Raw genomic sequence first — 22,323 nt, 5'->3', positions numbered from 1 at the left:
TAAATAATAATAAAAATTATTCAATAATGTAATCAAATCCGAAAACACTGAAATTTGCTCATTTGCAGAATTGTCGCTGTCATTAGATTTAGCGTTTGATGACGGATTTCCCCACAAATCGCTATCGCACAATTCTGCAAGCGATTCTAATTTATTATCACTGTTTTCTAGTTGGTCTAAAATCACTTTTGACATAAAGGGACATATGGACTTTTTGGTTGCTGTATAAAATATTCATGCTGCCATTTCCACAACTCATATGATCCAGAAAGTTCTCACAGGTTTGCTGAACAGCCGAGTGAGTAAACAGACTGAGTAAACCCTGAGGAGACCTAACTAGTCAAATGCAGCTACACTGAATGCAGTGAGCAACTAAATTTACCTAACACAGCAATTGCAGCCACGCTGACTACAGTGTAACAAGCTAAATTCAAAAACACTGTGAGCCAACACTAAGCTATCGATCTTATTTATTATTAATTTTAGGTAATTATATTGCGCCATCAATTTACACAGTGCTTTACACACACATATATATATATATATATTGAACATTTACATCAGTCCCTACCCTCAAGGAGCTTACAATCTAAGGTCCTTAATAAACATATATATATATATATATATATATATATATATATATATATATATATATATATATACTGTACTTAGGACAATTTGGCAGGTTCCAAGCAACCTATCAGCATGTATTTGGAGTATGGGAAGAAAGCCAGAGAGTACCTGGAGGAAATTCATTCAGGCATATGAAGAACATGCAAACTCCAGGCATCCAGGCAGGTGGTGTCATGGTAGGGATTCAAATCAGCGACAATAGTGCTGCTAGGCAGAATGGCTAACCACTTAGCCGGGGTGCTGCCTATCTAATCCTAGCACCTATCTAGGAGGGTGCTACAAACATTTAGACCAGTATGTATCCAGGATACATGTGTAGAACACAGACTTCTTGTATTCCAGCATTTATCTTTGGGCACATACCGCCATAGATGTTAATATAACTTAGTACACTGTCCAGCCTCATCCAGCCACAGCAGCTTTCAAACTCTCATAGAATTTAACAGACTGGCAGCAGCTGGCCTGGATGGTGCGCCTGTGCCTTCTGCCCCTATCAAAATCACCATTGTGCATGAGACCTAAAGCATAGGGGGATGAGGGATAATACTCAGATGTGTTTATTCTTTGATATTGATTAACATTAATTGAAGCTACTAAGCCACTTGAGGTCACAAGTATTCCCTTTCATTGACTCTGGAGAGTCCACAGCAACAGACATCAACCAGCTCACATTGTTAAAGTGTAACGCATGCACCCTCCTACAGAGCCATTTGGATATACTATATAAGTAGAATGAGACATTTGCTGTCGTGTAGGCAGGTTAATCATCATTGGCATTCACCGCTGTTTTCCAGCATTTACACCTGGTCAGTTCCCAGTTGTGATGGTCTGGACTCTGCTCTGGACTTCATCTGGCAAGCATTAACAATTTGGTTCACTCAGAGTCCAGAAATTAATTATTACTACAGTTGGTTAATATTATCAAAAGTTTTTCAAGTTTAAATAACCAATGAATATTCGGTCACAGCATATCACCTTTCATAACTGGCTATCAGTTGAACCTTTTGATCTGTTTTCTATGTCATTTATAATGAGAAGGGGTGTGGGGGGCAACAAGGATAGCATTTAAGCTTTTATCCATAGAAAATAATCAGAATTCTTTATTCATTTTTCCATAAATTGTAAGGGGAAATCTGTATGGTTGTTGTCAGCAACAGCTCCATTTTTGTTCTCGTCCCCCTCGATTTAGTCCCTTTTCTCAGTGTGTGCAATACACAGTTATGTCAAAATGTTTTAAGAGGCAATGCCAAATATTGTGTGACTGATCGTGATTTTTCAGCCAAGCGCTTGGAGATAGTGTAAGTTCTGAATACATTTTCTGGGGTGGCCATCGTATGATCACCCTAGGCCAGTGATGGCGAACCTTGGCACCCCAGATGTTTTGTAACTACATTTCCCATGATGCTCATCTACAGTGTAAGAGCATCATGGGAAATGTAGTTACAAAACATCTGGGGTGCCAAGGTTTGCCATCACTGCCCTAGGCGCTGGGAATCAAGCCATCTATCAAAAGCCATCTGTGTCCCATACACACCCAGATTATTGTCAATAAAAAAATGAAAACAATCAAATATGGCTGATTAGTGCACTATATAAAAGGTTTTCTTTTTCTTTTTGTCTTTCTCTCTTTTGAACCAGTGAAAAAGAAAGAGACGTATAATCACATAGCAATTATTGATCTCTATAATCTGTCTGTACAGCCAGCTACATTAGAGAGATGGATGTCTGAGCCAGGACAGGAGAGAGTAGATCATGTTTTTTTCTGACTCATCTCCACTCATCTGTTTTGTTAAAGTGCCTATACACATGAAGGGCAAATGAATTAATGTGATCTGGGAGATTATCCTTCTCTTATTTTTGTTAGAACTGGAAGAGAGGAAATGCAGACAAAATCATACCAGGATTTACAAATCTTTAGAAATGTGCATCCAATATAATCACGCAGTTTACATATTGTAATGTATAGAACATATCAGGATATCAGTGGCAAGGTTTTGCACATACTGATTATTAATAACATAATGGGTAAGTGGCTCAATAACCAATTGAAGAGTGTGAAAACAAAATGTCAAACGTGGACAGATACGTCAACCATTGGTTTTCAAAAAGTCACTGGAAATATCTTCCATGCACTCAATGCATGCAAATTGTAGTCTCCTGTGATCACCATAATTCACTACTCTGAAAGTAGACGTACACTTTAACTGGATTACAATTAGCTTGCTAAAGCACAGTGATTTAAAAAATTTGAGAGTGCAAAATCTGGTGCAGCTGTGCATAGAAGCCAAACAGCCTCCAGGATTTTTTCCCAAAGCTTAACTGAACAAGCTGAAGTTAGAAGCTGATTGGCTACCATGGACAGCTGCACCAGATTTTGCACGCTCCAATTTTAGTAAATTAATCCCAGCATGTCCTAAATTATTGCATGTCAGTGCTGCTGATCTCTTGAGAGTCTTTCAGCCATTTCTGATCTACATGCACTTGCTTGAGCTTCAAATCATTGCACTGGACCAGATTCCAAATGGTTGCAGCGGTGGTCCATGTCCAAGCACAGTGTGAGCACAACTGACTGTAGTTTCCAGGGCCACATATAGGGTTGCCACCTTTTCTGGCAAAGAAAAAAAACACCTTATGGTCTTTTTCCTTCTAATAACAATTTATAGCAAGGCTGGTAAAATATCAGCCAAGTGGTAACCCTAAGCACATATGACAGAATGACAAAGTAGGGACACAATTTTGAGGGAGCTCCATAGCAAGGGCTTTCATGGAAGGAGCAAGAGGTATTGCAAATGAAAAAAAAAAAAAAAAACAAGAAAACTATTTTAGAAATATGAATAAATGAACACTTATATGGTAGTTTAGTGATTGCCATTAGATACACTGTTATTTCTCGATAATTGCTATTTTATACTGCCTATGCTTTGCTTGGTTATCATGCCGTGTATGCTAAATTGTAATGTTAGGGAAAGGAAGCAAAATTTGAAAAAAAAAGTATCAGATTAGAAAATCCAAAGAACTGATTGATTTCCAGATATATAAGGCATAACTGATTAGACCAGCTATAAAATTGTAGGCAATTCACTTCAAAGATCAATCATTCAACAATATCTGCAAAAGAAAAAAAAACTGCCTGTGCCTTCAAGAATGGAATACGAAAAAGAGTCACTTTTTTCTTTTTGTAAACAGCAGTGAGAAGTATTTATAGTGTATTGCTGAAAGAAACTCTGTCTTAATCAAAAAAGTTATGCTGGAAGAAATGTTTTAGTCTTTCAATCTATTTTACATTCCAGGTGCTGATGTTCGTCTCCTATCAAAAGAACCAGGTGAAGGCTTCACCCTAAAGGAAATAGAAAAGGTAAGTAGCCATGCAGTAATGCATGTAGTCATTTTTATAACGTAAACTTAAAAACAGGAAGGGGAGGTTGGCCGACCACTACTTGCCATAATGTGTAGGTATGCTGTACTTGCAAATTATGACACACTCACCTCTGGGATTATTCTCCTCCAGCAATGAATACGAAGTCCAAGCTCTCGCGTCAACTCCATCACTGTCGCATTGTTGCCCTCTTCTTCTCCCAGTTGGTGGGCACTGATGGTGTGACTCCATGGGACTGGAGTTATATTTTATTGGGACCCAGTTGCATTCTCTGTATTTTACGCTGCAGTTTTACCAAAAGGCTCTACCTGCTTGAAATAATAGAGCAGTGATTCTCAACCAGGGTTCTATGGAACCCTAAGGTTCCTCCAGAGGTTGTTAGGGGTTCCTTCAGCACTGGGCAATTTCTGCCTCTCAGATAAGTTCCCACTGTTCCCAAGATCCCCCACCTCTAGGGGAAATGGAGTTTTGTCAAAATATAGCTACCCCTCTGCATTTTTATTGGTATAGAACAGTGATTCTCAACCAGGGCCGGACTGGGAATAAAAACCAGCCCTGGAAAAAATTTCATACCAGCCCCACAGCATTATTATACCAGCCCAACAGCATAACGCCATTATTTTCTTGTTCGTGAAAGGTAAAACCATACATTTTAAAGCACATTTGATGAAGAGAGTATTATATATAGATATGAAATCAAATAGGGAGATATATAGATATATATAGAGAGATTTTATATATATATATATATATATATATATATATATATATATATATATATATATATATAATTTTTTTTTTTTTCAAATTCCAGACTCCCTCAGAGACTGCAGACATGATACAGGAAATGGTCAGAGACTGCAGACATGATACAAGAGCTCAAAGCAGTATCACCAGTGCCCATCAAATGCGGCCTCACTGTGCCCACTAATGCGGCCTCACTGTGCCCACCATTGCGGCCTCACTGTGCCCACCATTGCGGCCTCACTGTGCCCACCATTGCGGCCTCACTGTGCCCACCATTGCGACCTCACTGTGCCCACCATTGCAGCCTCACTGTGTCAATAAAATGCAGCTTTACTGTGCCATGAATGCAGTCTCACTGTGCCCATCATTGCAGCCCCTTCTGTGCCCCATGTCCCAGTCTGCAGTTCCTGTCTGTGGGAAGGTGTGTTGTTGATGCGCGGTACGGTACCTTGCATGCCAGCAGGATATCCATTACGGCCAGCAGCAGGCAGGGTCTGTTCTTGTTTTGGATGAGGACGGTGCTCCTTCCAGAGAATATATTTGCTGTGAGATGGAGTGGTTACTGGCCACCTGCACCTTCAGCCGTCCTCAAAGAGCAGGGGGGAGTGGAGATCACAGGGGTGGGGAGCAGAGAGCACTGGGGGGGAACTTAAGTGCACTGGGGGGGCAAAAAGAACAGGGGTGGACAGCACGGTAGGCTAAGAGCACTGGGGGGGCTAAGAGTGTGGGGTGGTGAAGAGCACTGGGGGGGGGGGCAGAAAAACAGGGGTGGAGAGCACAGGGGCTGGAGAGTACTGGGGGGGTACAAAGTGCAGGGGGAGTGGAGAGAAATGGGGGGGGAGCTTGAGAGCAGCAGTGGGGGCCAGAAAGAACAGAGGTGGAAAGCATGAGGGACTGGAGAGCACTATGGGGGGTGGAGAGCACTGGTAGCGTTGGAGAGCACATGGGTGGGGGCAAAATGCAGGGGGGAGTGGAGAGTACAGGGGTGGGGAGTGGAGAGTGCTGGGGGGAGCCAAATATAACAGGGGTGGAGAGCCCGGGGGGTAGAGAGCACTGGAGGGGGCTGGAGAGCACCAGGGAGCCAGAAAGAACAGGGGTGGGGAGAATGGGGGGCTGAAGAGCACTGGGGTGGGGGCTGGACAGTGATGAGGAGAGCTGGAGTGCACTGGGGGCGTGAAATAACAGGGGGGAGAGCACTGGGGGGAGTGGAGAGCACTGGGGGGGAAAGAACAGGGGGAGAGCACTGGGGGGAGAATAGGGGGGAGAGCACTGGGGGGGAAGAACAGGGGGGAGAGCACTGGGGGGAGAGGAGAGCACTTGGGGGGAGAGGAGAGCACTGGGGGGGAGAGGAGAGCGGTTGGTTAGCACTGGGGGGAGAGCACTGGGGGAGTGGAGAGCTCTGGGGGGAAGAACAGGTGGTAGAGCACTGGGGGTGAGCACTGGGGAGGGAGAGCACGGGGGGAACAGGGGGGAGAGCACTGGAGGGAGTGCAGAGCGCTAGGGGGGAGAACGGGGGAGGGCACTGGGGGAGTGGAGAGCACTGGGGGAGAACAGGGGGGAGAGCACTGGGGGGGAAAGCATGGGGGGAGAGCACGGGGGGAGAGCACTGGGGGGGAAAGAACAGGGGGGGAGCACTTGGGGGGAAGAACAGGGAGGAGAGCATTGGGAGGGAAGAACAGGGTGGGAGAAGAGCAGGGGGAGAGCAGAGAGCTGGGGGGGAGAACAGGGGGGGAGGGCACTGGGGAGATAACAGGGGGAGAGCACTGGGGGGAGTGGAGAGCACTTGGGGGGAAGAGCACTGGCGGGGGAGAGCACTAGGGGAGGTGGAGAGCACTGAGGGAGAGAACAGGGGGGGAATAACAGGGGGGAGAGCACTGGGAGGGGGAACAGGGGGGAGGAGGATGGGGGGAGAGCACTGGGGGGGGAACAGGGGGGAGAGCACGGGGGGGGAGAGCACTGGGGGGACTGGAGAGCAACGGGGGGAACAGGGGGGAGAGCACGGGGGAGAACACTGGGGGGACTGGAAAGCAACGGGGAGGAGAGCACCGGGGGAGTGGAGAGCACTGGGATGGTGGCTATAGAAGGATGGGGAGAGCTGGAGAGCAGGGGGGGCAGCAAGAACAGGGTAGGAGAGAATTGTGGGGGGGGCAGGAGAGTGTGGTGGTGGAGGAGAGCACTGGGGGGGCAGGAGAATGTGGTGGTGGAGGAGAGCACTGGGGGGCAGGAGAGTGTGGTGGTGGAGGAGAACACTCGGGGTGGGCAGGAGAGTGTGGTGGTGGAGGAGAGCACTGGGGGGGGGCAGGAGAGTGTGGTGGTGGAGGAGAGCACTGGGTGGGCAGGAGAGTGTGGTGGTGGAGGAGAGCACTGGGGGGGGGCAGGAGAGTGTGGTGGTGGAGGAGAGCACTGGGGGGGGCAGGAGAGTGTGGTGGTGGAGGAGAGCACGGGGGGGGTGGCAGGAGAGTGTGGTGGTGGAGAGGAGCATGGGGGGCAGGAGAGTGTGGTAGTGGAGGAGAGCACTGGGGGGCAGGAGAGTGTGGTGGTGGAGAGGAGCACGGGGGGCAGGAGAGGGTGGTGGTGGAGGAGAGCACTGGGGAGGCAGGAGATTGTGGTGGTGGAGAAGAGCACTGGGGCGCAGGAGAGTGTGGTGGTGGAGAGGAGCACTGGGGGGCAGGAGAGTGTGGTGGTGGAGGAGAGCACTGGGGGGGCAGGAGAGTGTGGTGGTGGAGAGGAGCACTGGGGGGGCAGGAGAGTGTGGTGGTGGAGGAGAGCACTGGGGGGGGCAGGAGAGTGTGGTGGTGGAGAAGAGCACTGGGGGGGCAGGAGAGTGTGGTGGTGGAGAAGAGCACTGGGGGGGCAGGGAGCACAAGGTGAACTGGGGGCAGTACAATAAGTTGGATGGGCGAATCGGCAGCCCCCACCCCACTGATCCTCCTATCCAGGCAATGTGGCATATAGGGCGGGCTGTACCTGCAGCATCTCCTCCTGTGGATCGCAGAGCTGGCTGGCTCTGTGTTCGGCGGCCGCTCTGTAACACGGCCCTGCCCCCTCGGACCGGCTCCTGTGATAGGCGGAAAGTTGATTCTATCTACTATCACACGAGCCGGTCTGAGGGGGCGGGGCCATGTTACAGAGCGGCCGCCGAACACAGAGCCAGCCAACGCTGTGTGATCCACAGGAGACAGCACTAATGCAGCCGCAACTAAAAGCGGCTCCAGGGCAGGCGGCCTACCGGGAAATCTCCAAGTATCCCAGTAGGCTAGTCCAGCCCTGTTCTCAACCAGGATTCCTTCAGAGGTTGCTAGGGGTTCCTTCAGCATTGGGCAATTTCTGCCTCTCAGATAAGTTCCCACTCACAGCATTGATCTTTTTAGCTATCTGTAAGGAGGTAAGTCTTCCCAATGACCACAAGTGTAAGGACCATTCTTCCCACTGACCATCACACTAATGTATCATGAGTTGTAAGTTTCTCATTTTTAGCAGGGGTTCCTCGAGACCGGAAAACTATTTCAAGGGTTCCTCTGTGTTGAAAAGGTTGAGAAAGGCTGTATTAGAGGTTTATTTCCTCATATTTTATTATTATTTATGAATGCTTAGATAACCAAAAACATGTTTTACAATATTTGCTTGGAGCTCCTCTTTAAAGTGAATCTTTCAATTCACACTACACTGAGAACGAAAATTACGACCTGGTTCAAGACCCTCCTCAGGACCCACCCTCCATAGATTTGACAGGGAAACAACAAAATAACACTAAGGTCACCATTCTGCTCTCTCCTGCCCTTAGGTAGCTCCCACTGTTTAATACTTATAACTGTAGAATATAATACAACCTGACTGGTTCCCACAAATGCCCCTCTCTCCCGGTCTTAAAGTTGCTATATAGGGGATAATAGTAGACTAAGCAAAATGTTTTCCGGCACTTTTTAAGAAATAGTAACTTGATTGTATTCGGCATAAGTTCAGTTTACACTTATCCGACTAAAACAAAAAAAAACAGTATTGTTTGGTATGGGTGACTACACTGCAAATTATCTGTGTTTTATTACATTGATAGATAATTAAAAACAATAAAGTTGTTGGATTATTTTTGAATGGCTGTTTTTAATTAATATTTTCATACAAATGTCAATTGACTTTATTTATTTATTTTTGCATCTAGGGTCTAGCAGAGCATAAGCCATCTCTCCTCTTTATAACTCATGGAGAATCATCTAGTGGAGTTGTTCAGCCTTTAGATGGATTAGGAGACCTATGTCACCGGTATGTGCTTTTACATCCATAAAAGAAAACATTTAATGCTGTATGAATAACTATGTGGGAAAAAAAAAAACTTTTTTTGAGAAACAAAGAAAAAATGTAACTATGTATTCATTACACATATCTAAAATTAGTACAGTGTCCTGCTCTAGGACACTTTGAGGGGACTAGGGTTGTAGGGAAGTGTCATTTAGAGACGTACTCTTCTTCCCACCCCTCTTATTGTTTATGCTCACTTTCTATCTTTCTTTTCCTTCCTCATCATCTCACATTCTTTGGGTACTCTTATAGTATTGTATATATCTTAATCTCTTTACCAAGTCTGGCATATGCAACACAGGTGTCAAAACCAAATCATTAGCTCACATGAATCTCCTGGGGAAGAATACATGATTTTGAACAGAAAACATCTCATGATGTCTTTACATTAAAGTTATACCTGAACTTCTCCTTTAAATAGCACAGCATTATTATCAAACATGGGACTGCCTTGAGATGGAACAGTCTAAAACCAATAAATCTAAAGCAGTACATACATGATTGATTTTTTTTTTTCTTTGTTTGACCAGTTTGTTAAAGGGAAAAAAATAGCCGATTCCCCAATCCACATATTCATCCACACATGTGGATGGGGGAATGCTTCCAGCTGTGCTATTGTATTCGGACAGGTTGGTTGTACACAATAGATTGAGGTGTGTACAACCAGCTAGCCCAAACATGGATCGACAGTCAGCCAGTCCCTGCTGAATGGACCAAATTTTGGTCCATGTATGGCTGGCTAAAAATGACCTGAGAATAAATACTAATGTTGGATTGTTTAGCAGGGTCTGACCTCTGACTGTTTTCTGATCTCAGGTATAACTGTCTGCTCCTTGTGGATTCTGTGGCTTCTTTAGGAGGTGCCCCCATCTACATGGATAAACAGGGTAAGAACCGTTCTCATATTATTATTTTCTTATCATGCAACCTTTTTGTATGATCCTATTACTGATAAACACTGGGCAAACAGCTAAATACACAGTTGAAATACATGTATGTGAACTGTTTTAATTGTCAAAGTATATGTGTTTCTGTCTATTGAGTGCTGGGACTTATGCTGGGTACACACGGGGAGGAAACGGTTGGTTTGGCAGGAACTGGCCGATTTTCAGGCCCGTGTGTATAGCTCTTCATCCAACAGTAGCCAGTCTCACGACGTGGTCCCCTTCCTGCTCTCAGCCTGTAATTCAACAGAAAAAGCAGTAGACTGATGATTTATCACTTTGCTCTTTCTCATTTGCTGTCCCACACTGCCCCAGTCCTCCAGAGTGGTGTTGTTGGGTGTAACTAAATGTGATGCTTTTATTTAAATGAACACATACCTGCTTTGATTAGTGTCCATGTTACTGTATTTTTGTTTCATGTTAGGCAGATTTTGCATTCCCGTACAAGTTTATAGGAAAGTGAAACTTGAAGCAGGTCAAATGCAGGTCAGAAGGAGGCAGACCCTCATCTCCATGATTAAGCCCCGGGGTGAAACACGTTGGGGATGTGATCTGGATGAATCAAGCTGAGATTGCTTTTACCTGCTAAACCCTTGGGCTGGATGAGGTGTGCGTCATTTGGTTATCTCTTCCTATTTCTGCAGCATTCCAGACCTGTCCTCAGCCTGCACCCTCCCAGTCAGCAAAATCCAACTCATCGGACCTTGATAGCCTGAGCGGGAACCCTTAAGCACTTATCATGGGTCTCAGAAGGAGGTTAACTGGAAATAAAATGCAGCTGTCAATTAATTGTGAATGATCTCTGATGCATGTCAGACTGATGCCATTGACATAAGCCCATGGCTTGTCAACATAGTATTTTACATCTGCCTGGAATTTGACTTTAGTATTCAAAAGTTCTATTGTAGAGGAGTGCTATTTTATTCAGATGCAGAGGCAGAGGTTACCGGGCAAGTGATCTACAGGCAGATGAGTGACCCTCCATCGTCAGAATAGTATGTGGGCCAGAGGTGAGATTCCTCTTGTGACCAAGTCCTCTGGACCAATAAGGAGTCCAGTACTCCTTAGCAGTGGTGGCTGGTGCTCAAAATTTTTGGGGGGGAGCAAACAAACTGAAAAATTCTGAAAAAAAACCTCATCAATCGCAGCCTCACTGTGCCCATCAAACGCACTGTGCCATCAAACGCTGCCACTGTGCCCCTTCGAATGCTGCCGCTGTGCCCCTTCGAATGCTTCCACTGTGCCCATCAAATGCTGCCACCGTGCCCATCAAATGCTGCCACTGTGCCCATCAAATGCTCCCACTATGCCCAGAAAAATATATATGGCGATGGCTCCTCAGTCTTTTATTGCTTTGTACAGCTTGTGGTATTCACTTGTGATCCCAGCCACAAGAAACTCCTGATTCCTGCCACAAGAATCTGCATGTACCCAATCACCCATGTGAAGCATGCCTAACAGAACTTAAAGATCATATATTGTTCTGTCCTTTTAAATCTTTTTTAATGCAACAGTCATTACTTAGGTAACTGAGATCTGCAAGTAAAAATATATGATTCTACACATAGCAACAGCTACTAGTCCATGTCTGACTTCTGCACCTACATCGCCATCTGCTGGCCAGCTTGCATACTAATTTAAGGAATTTTCCAAGATGAGAATATAGTAAATTTGTAGAGGCATCTTTTTTTAAAACAAACTAAATGCTCAGTTGTAACATTTGAGCATCTTCAGCTTTTTCAAATTGTTTGTTAGAGGAAAGGGCTATGAAATAACATAATAGATGTTGAGCTTTTATAGATTATTACATTTGAAGTTACATTTTATCATAGTAGCAATAGCAACATAATGCTGTGATGTAAAGCATAACTTTGGTAGTTTTGTACTATCAATTTAACGAAAACAAATTTGCGATTGGTGGGTGTATTTGTATTGATTTTGGGCATTTCTTCAAATTTGGTAAAAGAATGTATGCAATAACATTTGTTTCTGCTCTCCCTTGAGTCTTATTCTTGTGTGTCTCTTCTCAGGAATTGATATTTTATACTCTGGTTCTCAGAAGGTATTAAATGCTCCTCCAGGCACGGCACCTATTTCATTCAGTGAAGCAGCAAGGTATGCAATAATGGGTTAAAATCTAAACAATTGAGTCAGTGAACCCATTAATTTAAACATAAACACTCTCCAACCTGCATAGGGGAAGAGGGGCCAGAAGTGGTCACCCTAACGTGCCTCAAGAGGGGATCAATGGCAACTAGAACTGATTTATTTGACTATTGATGTCAGCCCTTAAGAGCAGTCAGTTGGGTGCAAACAATGGGATTGTGTGGTTTTCATTTTCTGTCTGTGTACATCTAACTGTAAAAAAATATATATCAAAGTCCACTGCTTAAATTTTCTATCTTCTGGCGACTTAGCTCTTGGTAAGGGTTGCTGAAAAGCACCTGGAACAAAAGAGGTTACAGCATAGCTTGCGCTGCAAGCAGGGTGACTTAAAGCTTTAATTTCTACTTTACAGTAACTTTTCTACCCCCATGCTCCTACCAAGCTCTCTAAGCATAAACTGGTTGGTTGCATAAATGTGGGAAATGTAGTCCTCTCTTTGAGGGGAATTTACTAAAGACTAAAGCAGCCAGAATCTGGATCAGCTGTGCATGACAACCAGATTCTATCTTTCATTTTCAAAGCTTAAGCTCAGATTGGAAGCTGATTGGTCACTATGCACATTTGCTCCAGATTCTCTTTGCTCCTGTTTTAGTAAATTCCCCCATTTCTCAGTTGCCAGCCCATTAATTGCAAGAACCTTTAAAGTATGAGAAGGGGACAATACCAAAGCAGGCTGGTGAGTTTTATTATAATTCCCCAAATGGGTCTCTTTTAACTCTGGGTCCCATGCCTACTATGGTTGTAGTTCAGAGGGATCATTGATCAATATGCTTACATTAATTAGCTCAGTTGTTTCCTGTCTTTCAGTATTTTCAGCATTTATATCTGTTTATTATTCTCTATCTGCTCTCTTTCTGTGGTCCTCATCTCCACAGTAAGAAGATATTCAGCCGTAAAACAAAGCCACCGTCACTGTATGTGGACCTGAACTGGCTTGCAAACTACTGGGGATGTGATGGGAAACCAAGAATGTAAGTGCTAATAAGAAAAGCCACAATAACAAGTCACTGAGGGTTTACCATAAGATACATGGTAATACTACATACTAAAGCCGCGTACACACGGGCGGACTTTATGGCCTACTTAGTCCGTCATACAATCCGACGGACAGTCCGTCATACTTTCGAATGAACGGACTTGACCACACACGGATGCACAAACAGTCCGTCGAAAGCTTGCGCGATGACGTGTACAGCACGTACGACGGGACTAGAAATAGGAAGTCCAATACACAGCAATGCACCCTTCCACCGTGTTAATCCTTTCTGAGCATGCGCCATTCTTAGTCCGTCGAACTAGCCTACTGACGAGCGGATTGTCCGCTGAAACCAAAGTATGACGGACAGAATTTCGAAAAATCCGAAATACTTAGTACGCCAGACTGCACGCTGAAAAAGTCCGCTGAAGCCCACACACGAGCGGACTGTCCGCTGAAATGTGTTTCGACGGACTAAGTAGGCCATACAGTCCGCCCGTGTGTACGCGGCATAAGAATCACCTGCACCAAAAATTCGATGCACATTAAACTGACTTCATTGTAGCTGTAACATGATTTGTATTATATAAGAAAGAACTAGGCAGAAACTGAACTCTTTGTTGCAGCAATGCTGCTCAAATCCTGCAGAAAAAATAAATAAATAAATAATAATAAAAAAAAAATTTATATATTATATATATATATATATATATATATATATATATATATATATATATATATATATATATATTTATATTATAGAACTGAAATTTTTTATTTTATTTTAATGTATAAGCTATGTGTTCACATTTTCTTCAGATATCATCATACAGGACCAGTGACCAATTTCTACAGCTTGAGAGAAGGACTGGCAATCCTGGCCGAGAAGGTATAACCAACACATTTTTAACACATTTGGGCTTATACAATAAACAGTGAAAGAACCAAACTGTAAATTTAAGCTAACCCAGTACAAGATCAATTCTAATTGATTTGCCAAATGTAAATTATGACATCAGAATAGAAGTGGTATGATATCAAGGTTATTCTCTTATTTTCTGTGGCCTGTAGTTGTATGTCCGTATGAATCCAGTAATCAATACTTAGACAAATGTTCATTATTTCAAATTTGAAAAATTGGCCTAGGGCTGAAGACCTATTTAGCATTTAGCTGCCCACATGCTTCTGACAGGCTTGTGTACAGATAAGAACTACATTTTTAAGGATGCTTCCTGTAGGGGTTCAAACTGAGCTTCCGTGAGACCCTGTAAAAAAAATAGACATATCCCACCTGGGAATAACTTTAAGGGCTATCAGCCTATTCCCTGCACGTGCCCTAAAAGATATTGAAAATAACACCTCTTTGGACAGTCTTTTAAAAAAAAAACTGAAAGAGCTGCCAACCTGGGTTTTAAGGGTATTGGTTGTCAGCCCCTTTTCCATTCTGTCATGGAGGAATTCTAAAAATGAAACTATACTTTTGACCTGGAAGCCTTTAGAAGAGCACCAGGAATATAACTTTTTTAATGCTTTCAGGTATATGGCCCAAGTTACTGCTTACCTACTGGAGAGTAGGGTCTTCACTAGTTTTTATGACAGTCCCTTGGCTTTTAAGAGGTCTTCTTCAAAAACCAAGTGGTCAGTTGTAGCCAGTCTGCTTCCGGATGGTTCAGAGACCCCTGTGTTAGTAGGTCCTTTCTGGATTGTAGTTTCCAGGGAGGTTTTGCGGCCAGATTTAGTAAAGTCGCAAACCAGGGCCCTTTTTGGCCAGAAGGGAGTGACCTGATTAAGATTGGTATTTTCCTCCCTGAACTTCCTGAGGACCAGCAGTATTAGTGGGAAGGGGGGAAAAGCGTAGCTCAGCTGGTAATGCCAGGGATGGGACAAAGCATCTATGCTATGGCCCAATCTTGCTGGTGGAGTGAGAAAAACATCCAAACTTTTAAGTTCTGCTGGCTTGCAAACAGATATATTTGAAGTTTTCACTATACTTTGGTGACCATCAAGAAGACTTCTTGGTTCAGACTCCATCTGCTAACAGATTCTGGGATCCCTTTAGATGGACCGCTGACTGCCCAAGAAAGTAGCTGACTGGCTAGCTCCAAGAATCCTTTGCTCCTGGTACCTCCCTGTTTTAATACATAAGCTACTGCTTTTGTATTGTCCGAGAGTACTTGCACATGTTGCCCCCTGACTGGAGATTGGATTTTCTCTATCTTCTCCTGTGGGCAGCGCTTCCACCATGGCAGAGGTAACACAATAACTGAGGCCATGGTGGAAGAGGGATTTAAAAGCTGCATGTGTTTCCTGGAAAATGGGCGGAGCTGCTCTCTCTCCAGGGTTGTCCTGGAAGGCGATTTGAGAAAGTTTTTCCGTTCTTAGATCATAGGGATTGTTTATTCTTTAAAAAAATCCAAATTATTAGTCGCACAGAGATGGAATTAATTCCTTATGATAGTACATATTGTGAGCTACATGCATGTATAAACTGGTATGTTCTGGTTGTAAAGAATCACCTAGAGACTGATTACACCATTATATTGGGTTCATTTACAGCAGCTATGCAGTGAGTGTACTCGAATAGGGCTGAGAAGCTGATGTTGTAAATCCTGTCCCCAATGCAGCTATTAGAACTGGCTGGTCCATATAACTTATGGCTACTTCAAAATGCCAGAACCTCACCCTTTAGTAGGTGAAAGACACGCCCAAGTGGTGATTGGCCAAGGGCTAGAGTGCAGCCTACATCTATACCTCAATAAATTGAGCAAAATGAACAATATAATATGTCTTGAAATTAGTCTGTTAGGCCTTGTTCACATGGGCGTACTTAAGTGTAGACCACTGTTAGGACCATGTTTTACCTGAACAGAATGCACAGGTGTTCCCTGCATCCATGTGCAGGCAGTCCCATGCATGTCAGTTGGGATGCAGGGGCTGCACAGACACAGCTGCTGCTCTAAGTTTGATACTTGTGTGGATGTGGGTCCCTGAATGCAGACAGTGCATAACACGCATCCGCACAAATATCAAATCGGGAGCAGTAGCTGTGTCCATACAGCTGCTGTGCCCCAATTGACATGAATGGCACTGTCTGCACATGGGCGTACCCCTAAGTACACCCGATTGAACAAGGTCTAACACAGGGGTTATAGAACTTTCTCTGTGAGCTTCGCACTGACATGATAAACCATACTGTCCCAGCGGTAAAATAGCTTTCTGCATTTTCTCTCTTTTTTTGCAATTTTTATCTTTGTACATAATTCTATGAACTGCCCTCTCAGAAATAGCAAACACAAAAAATAATCTGACTTCCGGTATTAACCTTTTTAAAGTAAGTTCTCCCTATAATTCTTTCATCACCAAACAGATTATTCAGTTGCCAGATCTGTGAAAGCATCTGTATGGTCTGGTTTACCCAATTGTATGTTCATATTGGCCACATCCACAATGCTGTACAGTACATTGCAGTAAATGGGAATATGCTGACCCATATTTGATAGATAAGAAAACAACACCTGTCTATATAAGCATTAAAATTCCTAAAATATTAAATGCAACATATTTTCTTCATTGTACTTCTGTCCATACTGTATTGCATTTGTTGCTGAATAAAGCACAGGCCACCAGATCTGAATGTTTTTTATGTCCATGTCCAGGGTTTAGAGCGCTCTTGGGAGCAACACCGCGAGGTTGCTCTGAAGTTCCACAAGGGACTGGAAGCCCTGGGATTAAAGCTCTTTGTGAAGGACCCAGTAAGTATGGTATATACAGCAGAAATATAGTTTGTACAATAGAAAAATTATGACAAGAGATTTCCACCCTGTGCTGAATACTAGCTGCAACTTAAAGTGCATAGCCCGCCTTATTGTGTCCTACCCAGCAACCAAATATGTTCTTTTCACAAAGCTGTATTTCCATGGTTGGGTGTTTATAATATTGATACTGCCCTGGTTCAGTTTTCCAAGCTCACGATTAAAGAGAACATATAGTTACATTGTTTAGGCTGGATAAAGACACCAGTCCATCCAGTTCAGTGTGTGTGTGTGTGTGTGTGTGTGTGTGTGTGTGTGTGTGTGTGTGTGTGTGTGTCAACATCATCTGACTTATGGTATTAACCTTCTCAAAGCAAGTTTTCTCTCCACCACCAAACAAGGCCCTTGGCCTAGTTGGCAAGTTGCCGTGGACATGCCTCCTTTTTTCCTATAGTAGTTTTGTGCATATTTTCTAACCTATTATAGTCAGGACTAAAAATAAAAAATAAATATTAGTCTTAGGCAGGGCTTTTTTTTCTCTCAGAGAATAGGTGCAGGATCCTCCAGCAGCCAGTAAAAATATACCTCTCCCTCAACAGTAGATCCTTTCCAGCAACATAAGAACTCCCTAGCAACAATAGATTCCCCATCAGCAACAATAGACCCTCACACAAAATCAGATCCCCACCAGTGACTATAAATCCCTCAGCAGCCAACATCAATAGACCATCCAACACATCCCACACCTCTTGCTATTACATACATTCAGTGCTGGAGGTGCCGGAACTGCATTCCCCCACGTTCCCACTGAAAAAAAGCCCTGGCCTTAAGTCAGCTTAATATGAAATATTTCACCTTATCATTTTGGACAGGCAAGTAGTAAGGGGTGCTCCAGACATCTTCTTTTTTTTTAATTTTCTAGACTGGGCCTGATTTACTAAAGATAATGTGTGAATATAGGCACGTAAATCCCAAGCTCATAACATTTACTATGGGGCCATGATGAGCGCACACAGGCAACAGCAAACATATGCATAATTTACTAACAAGCGTTCTTTGCTAAACAGGAGAATGTAGTATCCTAAGTAGTAGTATCCTAACATATATGCCAGCTAAGTCGTGGTTTGCCTAAAATAAAAATTAGGTATTTATCTAAGTTTTTTTTTTTTTTTTTTTATCTGAATGGACTCTGAGTTAATCTGATGTAAAGAGGATGCAAATTTGCTTACATCCAACTGCCTAAAGACTAACACAAAGCTTTCAGTCAGGTCTGACAAGTGGACCTGATCAGACCACCAGTGTAAATGGGGTGACAAAATGAGCAACCTGGGAGAATGTATAACCTGCGTCACATCCTGTGATGTGGAATCAGCTGGAGCTCCAAACCGCGAGCTGCGCATGCGTCATACCTCCCTTCAGTGGCTGACGTCAGTGGACGGAGGAATTTGCCTGACAAAATGCTCGACCGACTACTGTACATGCTTACGGCTATCTTCCACCTTACAATCAACCTCATGACACCTACACTAAGCAGGTGGAGCAGCAGATATGTTGCTACACCAAAGGCCATTTTGATATATATATCAATATATATTTATGTAGATAAGCTCACTCAATTTCTGATATTAGTTTGCTAATTCAAAACGGCCTTTGGTGTAGCAACATATCTGCTGCCCCACCTGCTTACTGTAGGTGTGTTGACATAGAGTGTAAGGTGTAACAAGATGGCCTTAAGAACGTACATTTCATAAGTGTTAGTTGGTTTCTGCCGTGTGCTTGCAAAGTAGTTGGTCGAGCATTTTGTCAGGAAAATTCCTTGATACACTTACTTTAGATAGTAAGGGGATGTATGGCGATTTACATGTATGCACTGCGCGTGGTTTGGAGCTCCAGCTGATTCCATGTCATAGGATGTGACGCATGTTGTACATTCTGCCAGGTTGCTCATTTTATCACAACACCGTCAATCTGAGTTTCAGAAATGTTCTTACTGGGAGTAGTTTTCTCATTTTGGAATCATTGCCACAAAGCTAGTAAAGATGAAAAATTGCAACAGCTTCAACATGTCTGTCAGTATTAACATTTGACTTATTTTAGGCGTTGCGACTTCCAACTGTGACAACAATTCAAGTGCCAGCCGGCTATGAGTGGAAGGATATCACAACATACATCATGAGGAAGTACAGCATTGAGATTACGGGTGGCCTAGGGCCCTCAGCTGGAAAGGTAACTGAGAAACTGTCTAAGAATGTCAAATTATTTTTTTAAGCCCAGTACACATGGGCCAAATGCCAGGCGGCATCGGCCGGTTCAATAGAAACAGGCCGACATTCGGCCCGTGTGTACTGTAAGCGGTCCGTCAGAAGCCGGCTGTTCTATAAGGACATGGATGAGCAGGTTTGGGGTAGAGGAACTTGACTGGCCTGCACAGAGTCCTGACCTCAACCCGATAGAACACCTTTGGGAGAAATTAGAGCGGAGACTGCAAGCCAGGCCTTCCTATCCAACATCAGTGCCTGTCCTCACAAATGCGCTTCTGAAAGAATGGCCAAAAATTCCCATAGACGCACTCCTAAACCTTGTGAACAGCCTTCCCAGAAGAGTTGAAGCTGTCATAGCTGCAAAGGGTGGGCCAACTCAATATTGAACCCTACGACTGGGATGTCATGTTCATGTGTGTGTAAAGGCAGGTGCCCAAATACTTTCGGCAATAGTCTGTGTGTAATATATAAATATATATATATATATATATATATATATATATATATATATATATATATATATATATATATATATATACATACACATAAAATGTTTTGGCTTGCATTGTTATTTTAAACTGAATGGGTTGTTTTAACAGGTAAGGGTTCACATATACTTTAAAGACCTCACGGAGATCTTAAAGCGGTTCTGCACTGCTGAAAAAAAATTAATTTCTGGTTACGCTTTAAAATTTATGTTTTTACATAAAAACGCTTACTTTTCTTTGTTTTCTGACAGAAGCATGTCCGTTTTTATGCAAAATGTTCATTCATATTCGTTATGATCGGCCGATGTCATTTTTGTTGTGGGCATGTGAAGCCCACAAGCAATACTTCCTCCTTCATTTCTTTGTTCCTAACCAGCATGCTTTGCTGATTCTCGCGCATGCTCTGTAGCTACTGAGCAGAGCGGTGTAATTCATGAATGTTGTCAGGACGTCCTCGAAATCTTGCGAGATTTCGCCTGTATTAGCCGCAATGTCTCCTGGGATTACTTGGACGAGATCCCAGGAGACAGTGTGGGGTTCAGCAGGAAGTGATGCTGATCCCCGCATAAAGACCGCCCATCGCCGCAGGGGGTGACAAGATAACTTTGAAAAAAAAGAAAAGTAGACTAAATAAAAATAAAAAAAAGGGGGCATTAGGAAATGTACGAATGATAGCAACCAGAATGGCAATATGTTATTAAAATGTGTGCAGAACCGCTTTAATTGAAACGACAACATAGCTTTCTTTTGCACAAGCCAGAAGTGTTCTTTTTTTTTGTATTTCCTTTTGCACAAAGTTAATTTAAATTTAAATTTTTTAATTTTCTTGTCTGCAAGTTTTTTTGCACAAGATAAAAGTTTTTTTTTTTGTTTGTTTTTTTGTACTTACATAAGCTATGGCAGTTTTTTTTTTCTTTTTGTACAAGGATGTGATTTTTTTCTTTTCCACAAAGTATATGGTGTTTTTTTTTTTTATCTTCTTTTGCACAATCTAGATGGTTTTTTTTTTATTTCTTTTGTACATGCTATGTGGTGATCTTGTAATTTTCCATTGCACAATCTGTTATTACAACTAAGTTCCCAGTAAAGACTTGAGGTTGATGGTCTTTGGTGTGCTGGCCATTTTGCTGTTTTGGGTTTTCATGGTATTACTGTTGACCGTGCACCCTCCTCAAGGCATCAAAGTTGAAGGTTCATCTTTGTTCAGTATGATTTGGTAAAATAAAAGGTGGAGTGTAAATTGTAGCTGTAATGTGTATTTTTGTGGTATTGATAAATGATTTTTATTACAATGTCTGCAGGTGCTACGTATTGGACTAATGGGCTACAATGCAACGAAAGCCAATGTAGACCGCGTATTAGAAGCTCTCCGCGATGCTTTGCAGCACTGCCCTAAGAATAAGATGTAATTGTGGTGTAATTGTGATGTACTGTGCAACTGCTGAAGAAACTCACTGTGTAAATGTAGCATCAGCCTCTACATGTTCACCCTCTAAACCCATGGCTTTCATGCCATCTCCTGAGCAATAAACACATTTACAATGAGATGGAGATTAAAATATCTGATTGTTTATATAGGATGAATTTAATAAACACTTTTCACCTGTGCTTTGAATACATTGATTGACACAACACAGTGAACTGGATCATATAATATTGTTAGCTGTACTTGATTTTGAAGGGTAGTTACGTCTAGTTAAGTCTAGTTAAGACTAGTTAACACAAGTTTAAGGATGAGCAAATGTTCGGGCTGAACTCAAATTGGCTGGAACCCATAGGAAAATGTCACATGATAGCTGTTCAACCAAGCTGCGACCATGGAATTCCCAGCCCACAGTTGCACGTAAAAATGGGACAAGGATGCTGGTGATATTATTGGGATATTATTGGGATAATATGCTACATGGTCAATGATACGTGGCCATATAAAGAGTTTTTTAGCTCTAATTTGAGATCTGCAGGAGACAAGAAACATCCGTGCAACAGTGATTCTCAGCTGACCTAGGAGGAGGCACGTGGGTCACAACACTGCTGAAAAAATGTTAAATAAAAAACTGGGAATTAAGAGGATTAAAGCATATTTCCACTTTTGCAATCACATATGAGAAAACTCCACCATATGTTTGTCATGGGTTCTCATTCACACAGCATAACTACAAATATATATATATATATATATATATATATAAATATATATAAATATATATATAAATATATATATATATATATATATAATATATATATATATATATATATATATATATATATATATATATATATATATATATATATACACAGTGGGGAAAATAATTATTTGATCTCCTGCAGATTTTGTAAATTTGCCCACTTACGAAGAAACGAAGGGTCTATAATATATCATAGGTGTATTGCAGGATGCACAAATATTACTTGACAGAACATCAACCATAAATCCAGAAAAAACACATGATACAAATGGTATAAATTGAGTTGCAGTTCCGTGAGTAAAATAAGTATTTAGTCCCCAAGCAAAACATGACTTAGTACTTGGTGGAGAAAAACCTTGTTGGTAAGCACAAAGGTAAGATGTTTTTTGTAGTTAGTGACCAGGTTTGCACACATCTCAGGAGGGATTTCGGTCCACTTTTCTTTACAGATCTTCTCTAAATCCTTAAGGTTTTTTGGCTGTTGCTTGGCAACTCAAA

The 22,323-nt window shown here is 42.6% G+C and overlaps 1 protein-coding gene across 2 annotated transcripts in view; it reads left to right on the top strand.

The window, feature by feature from the left end:
* AGXT (alanine--glyoxylate aminotransferase) overlaps positions 1-21,247 on the top strand; it is a 42,396-nt gene extending 21,149 nt beyond the window's left edge. For both annotated transcript variants that reach the window (XM_077488462.1, XM_077488463.1), the window contains exons 3-11: positions 3,924-3,988; positions 8,916-9,016; positions 9,869-9,939; positions 12,027-12,111; positions 13,038-13,133; positions 13,958-14,027; positions 16,795-16,890; positions 18,988-19,116; positions 20,941-21,247. In XM_077488462.1, the coding sequence (XP_077344588.1) occupies positions 3,924-3,988; positions 8,916-9,016; positions 9,869-9,939; positions 12,027-12,111; positions 13,038-13,133; positions 13,958-14,027; positions 16,795-16,890; positions 18,988-19,116; positions 20,941-21,048 (821 nt within the window). In that variant the 3' untranslated portion in view covers positions 21,049-21,247. The remainder of the gene's footprint in view (positions 1-3,923; positions 3,989-8,915; positions 9,017-9,868; positions 9,940-12,026; positions 12,112-13,037; positions 13,134-13,957; positions 14,028-16,794; positions 16,891-18,987; positions 19,117-20,940) is intronic.
* Positions 21,248-22,323: the final 1,076 nt, after the last annotated feature.

The sequence above is a fragment of the Lithobates pipiens genome, unplaced genomic scaffold (genome assembly GCF_037356315.1).
Source record: "Lithobates pipiens isolate NorthernLeopardFrog02 unplaced genomic scaffold, aLitPip1_a1.2 Scaffold_18, whole genome shotgun sequence".
Taxonomy (NCBI): Eukaryota; Metazoa; Chordata; class Amphibia; order Anura; family Ranidae; genus Lithobates; species Lithobates pipiens.
The sequence above is the reverse complement of the archived record's forward strand: the minus strand, read 5'-3'. Positions and strand labels throughout refer to the sequence as shown.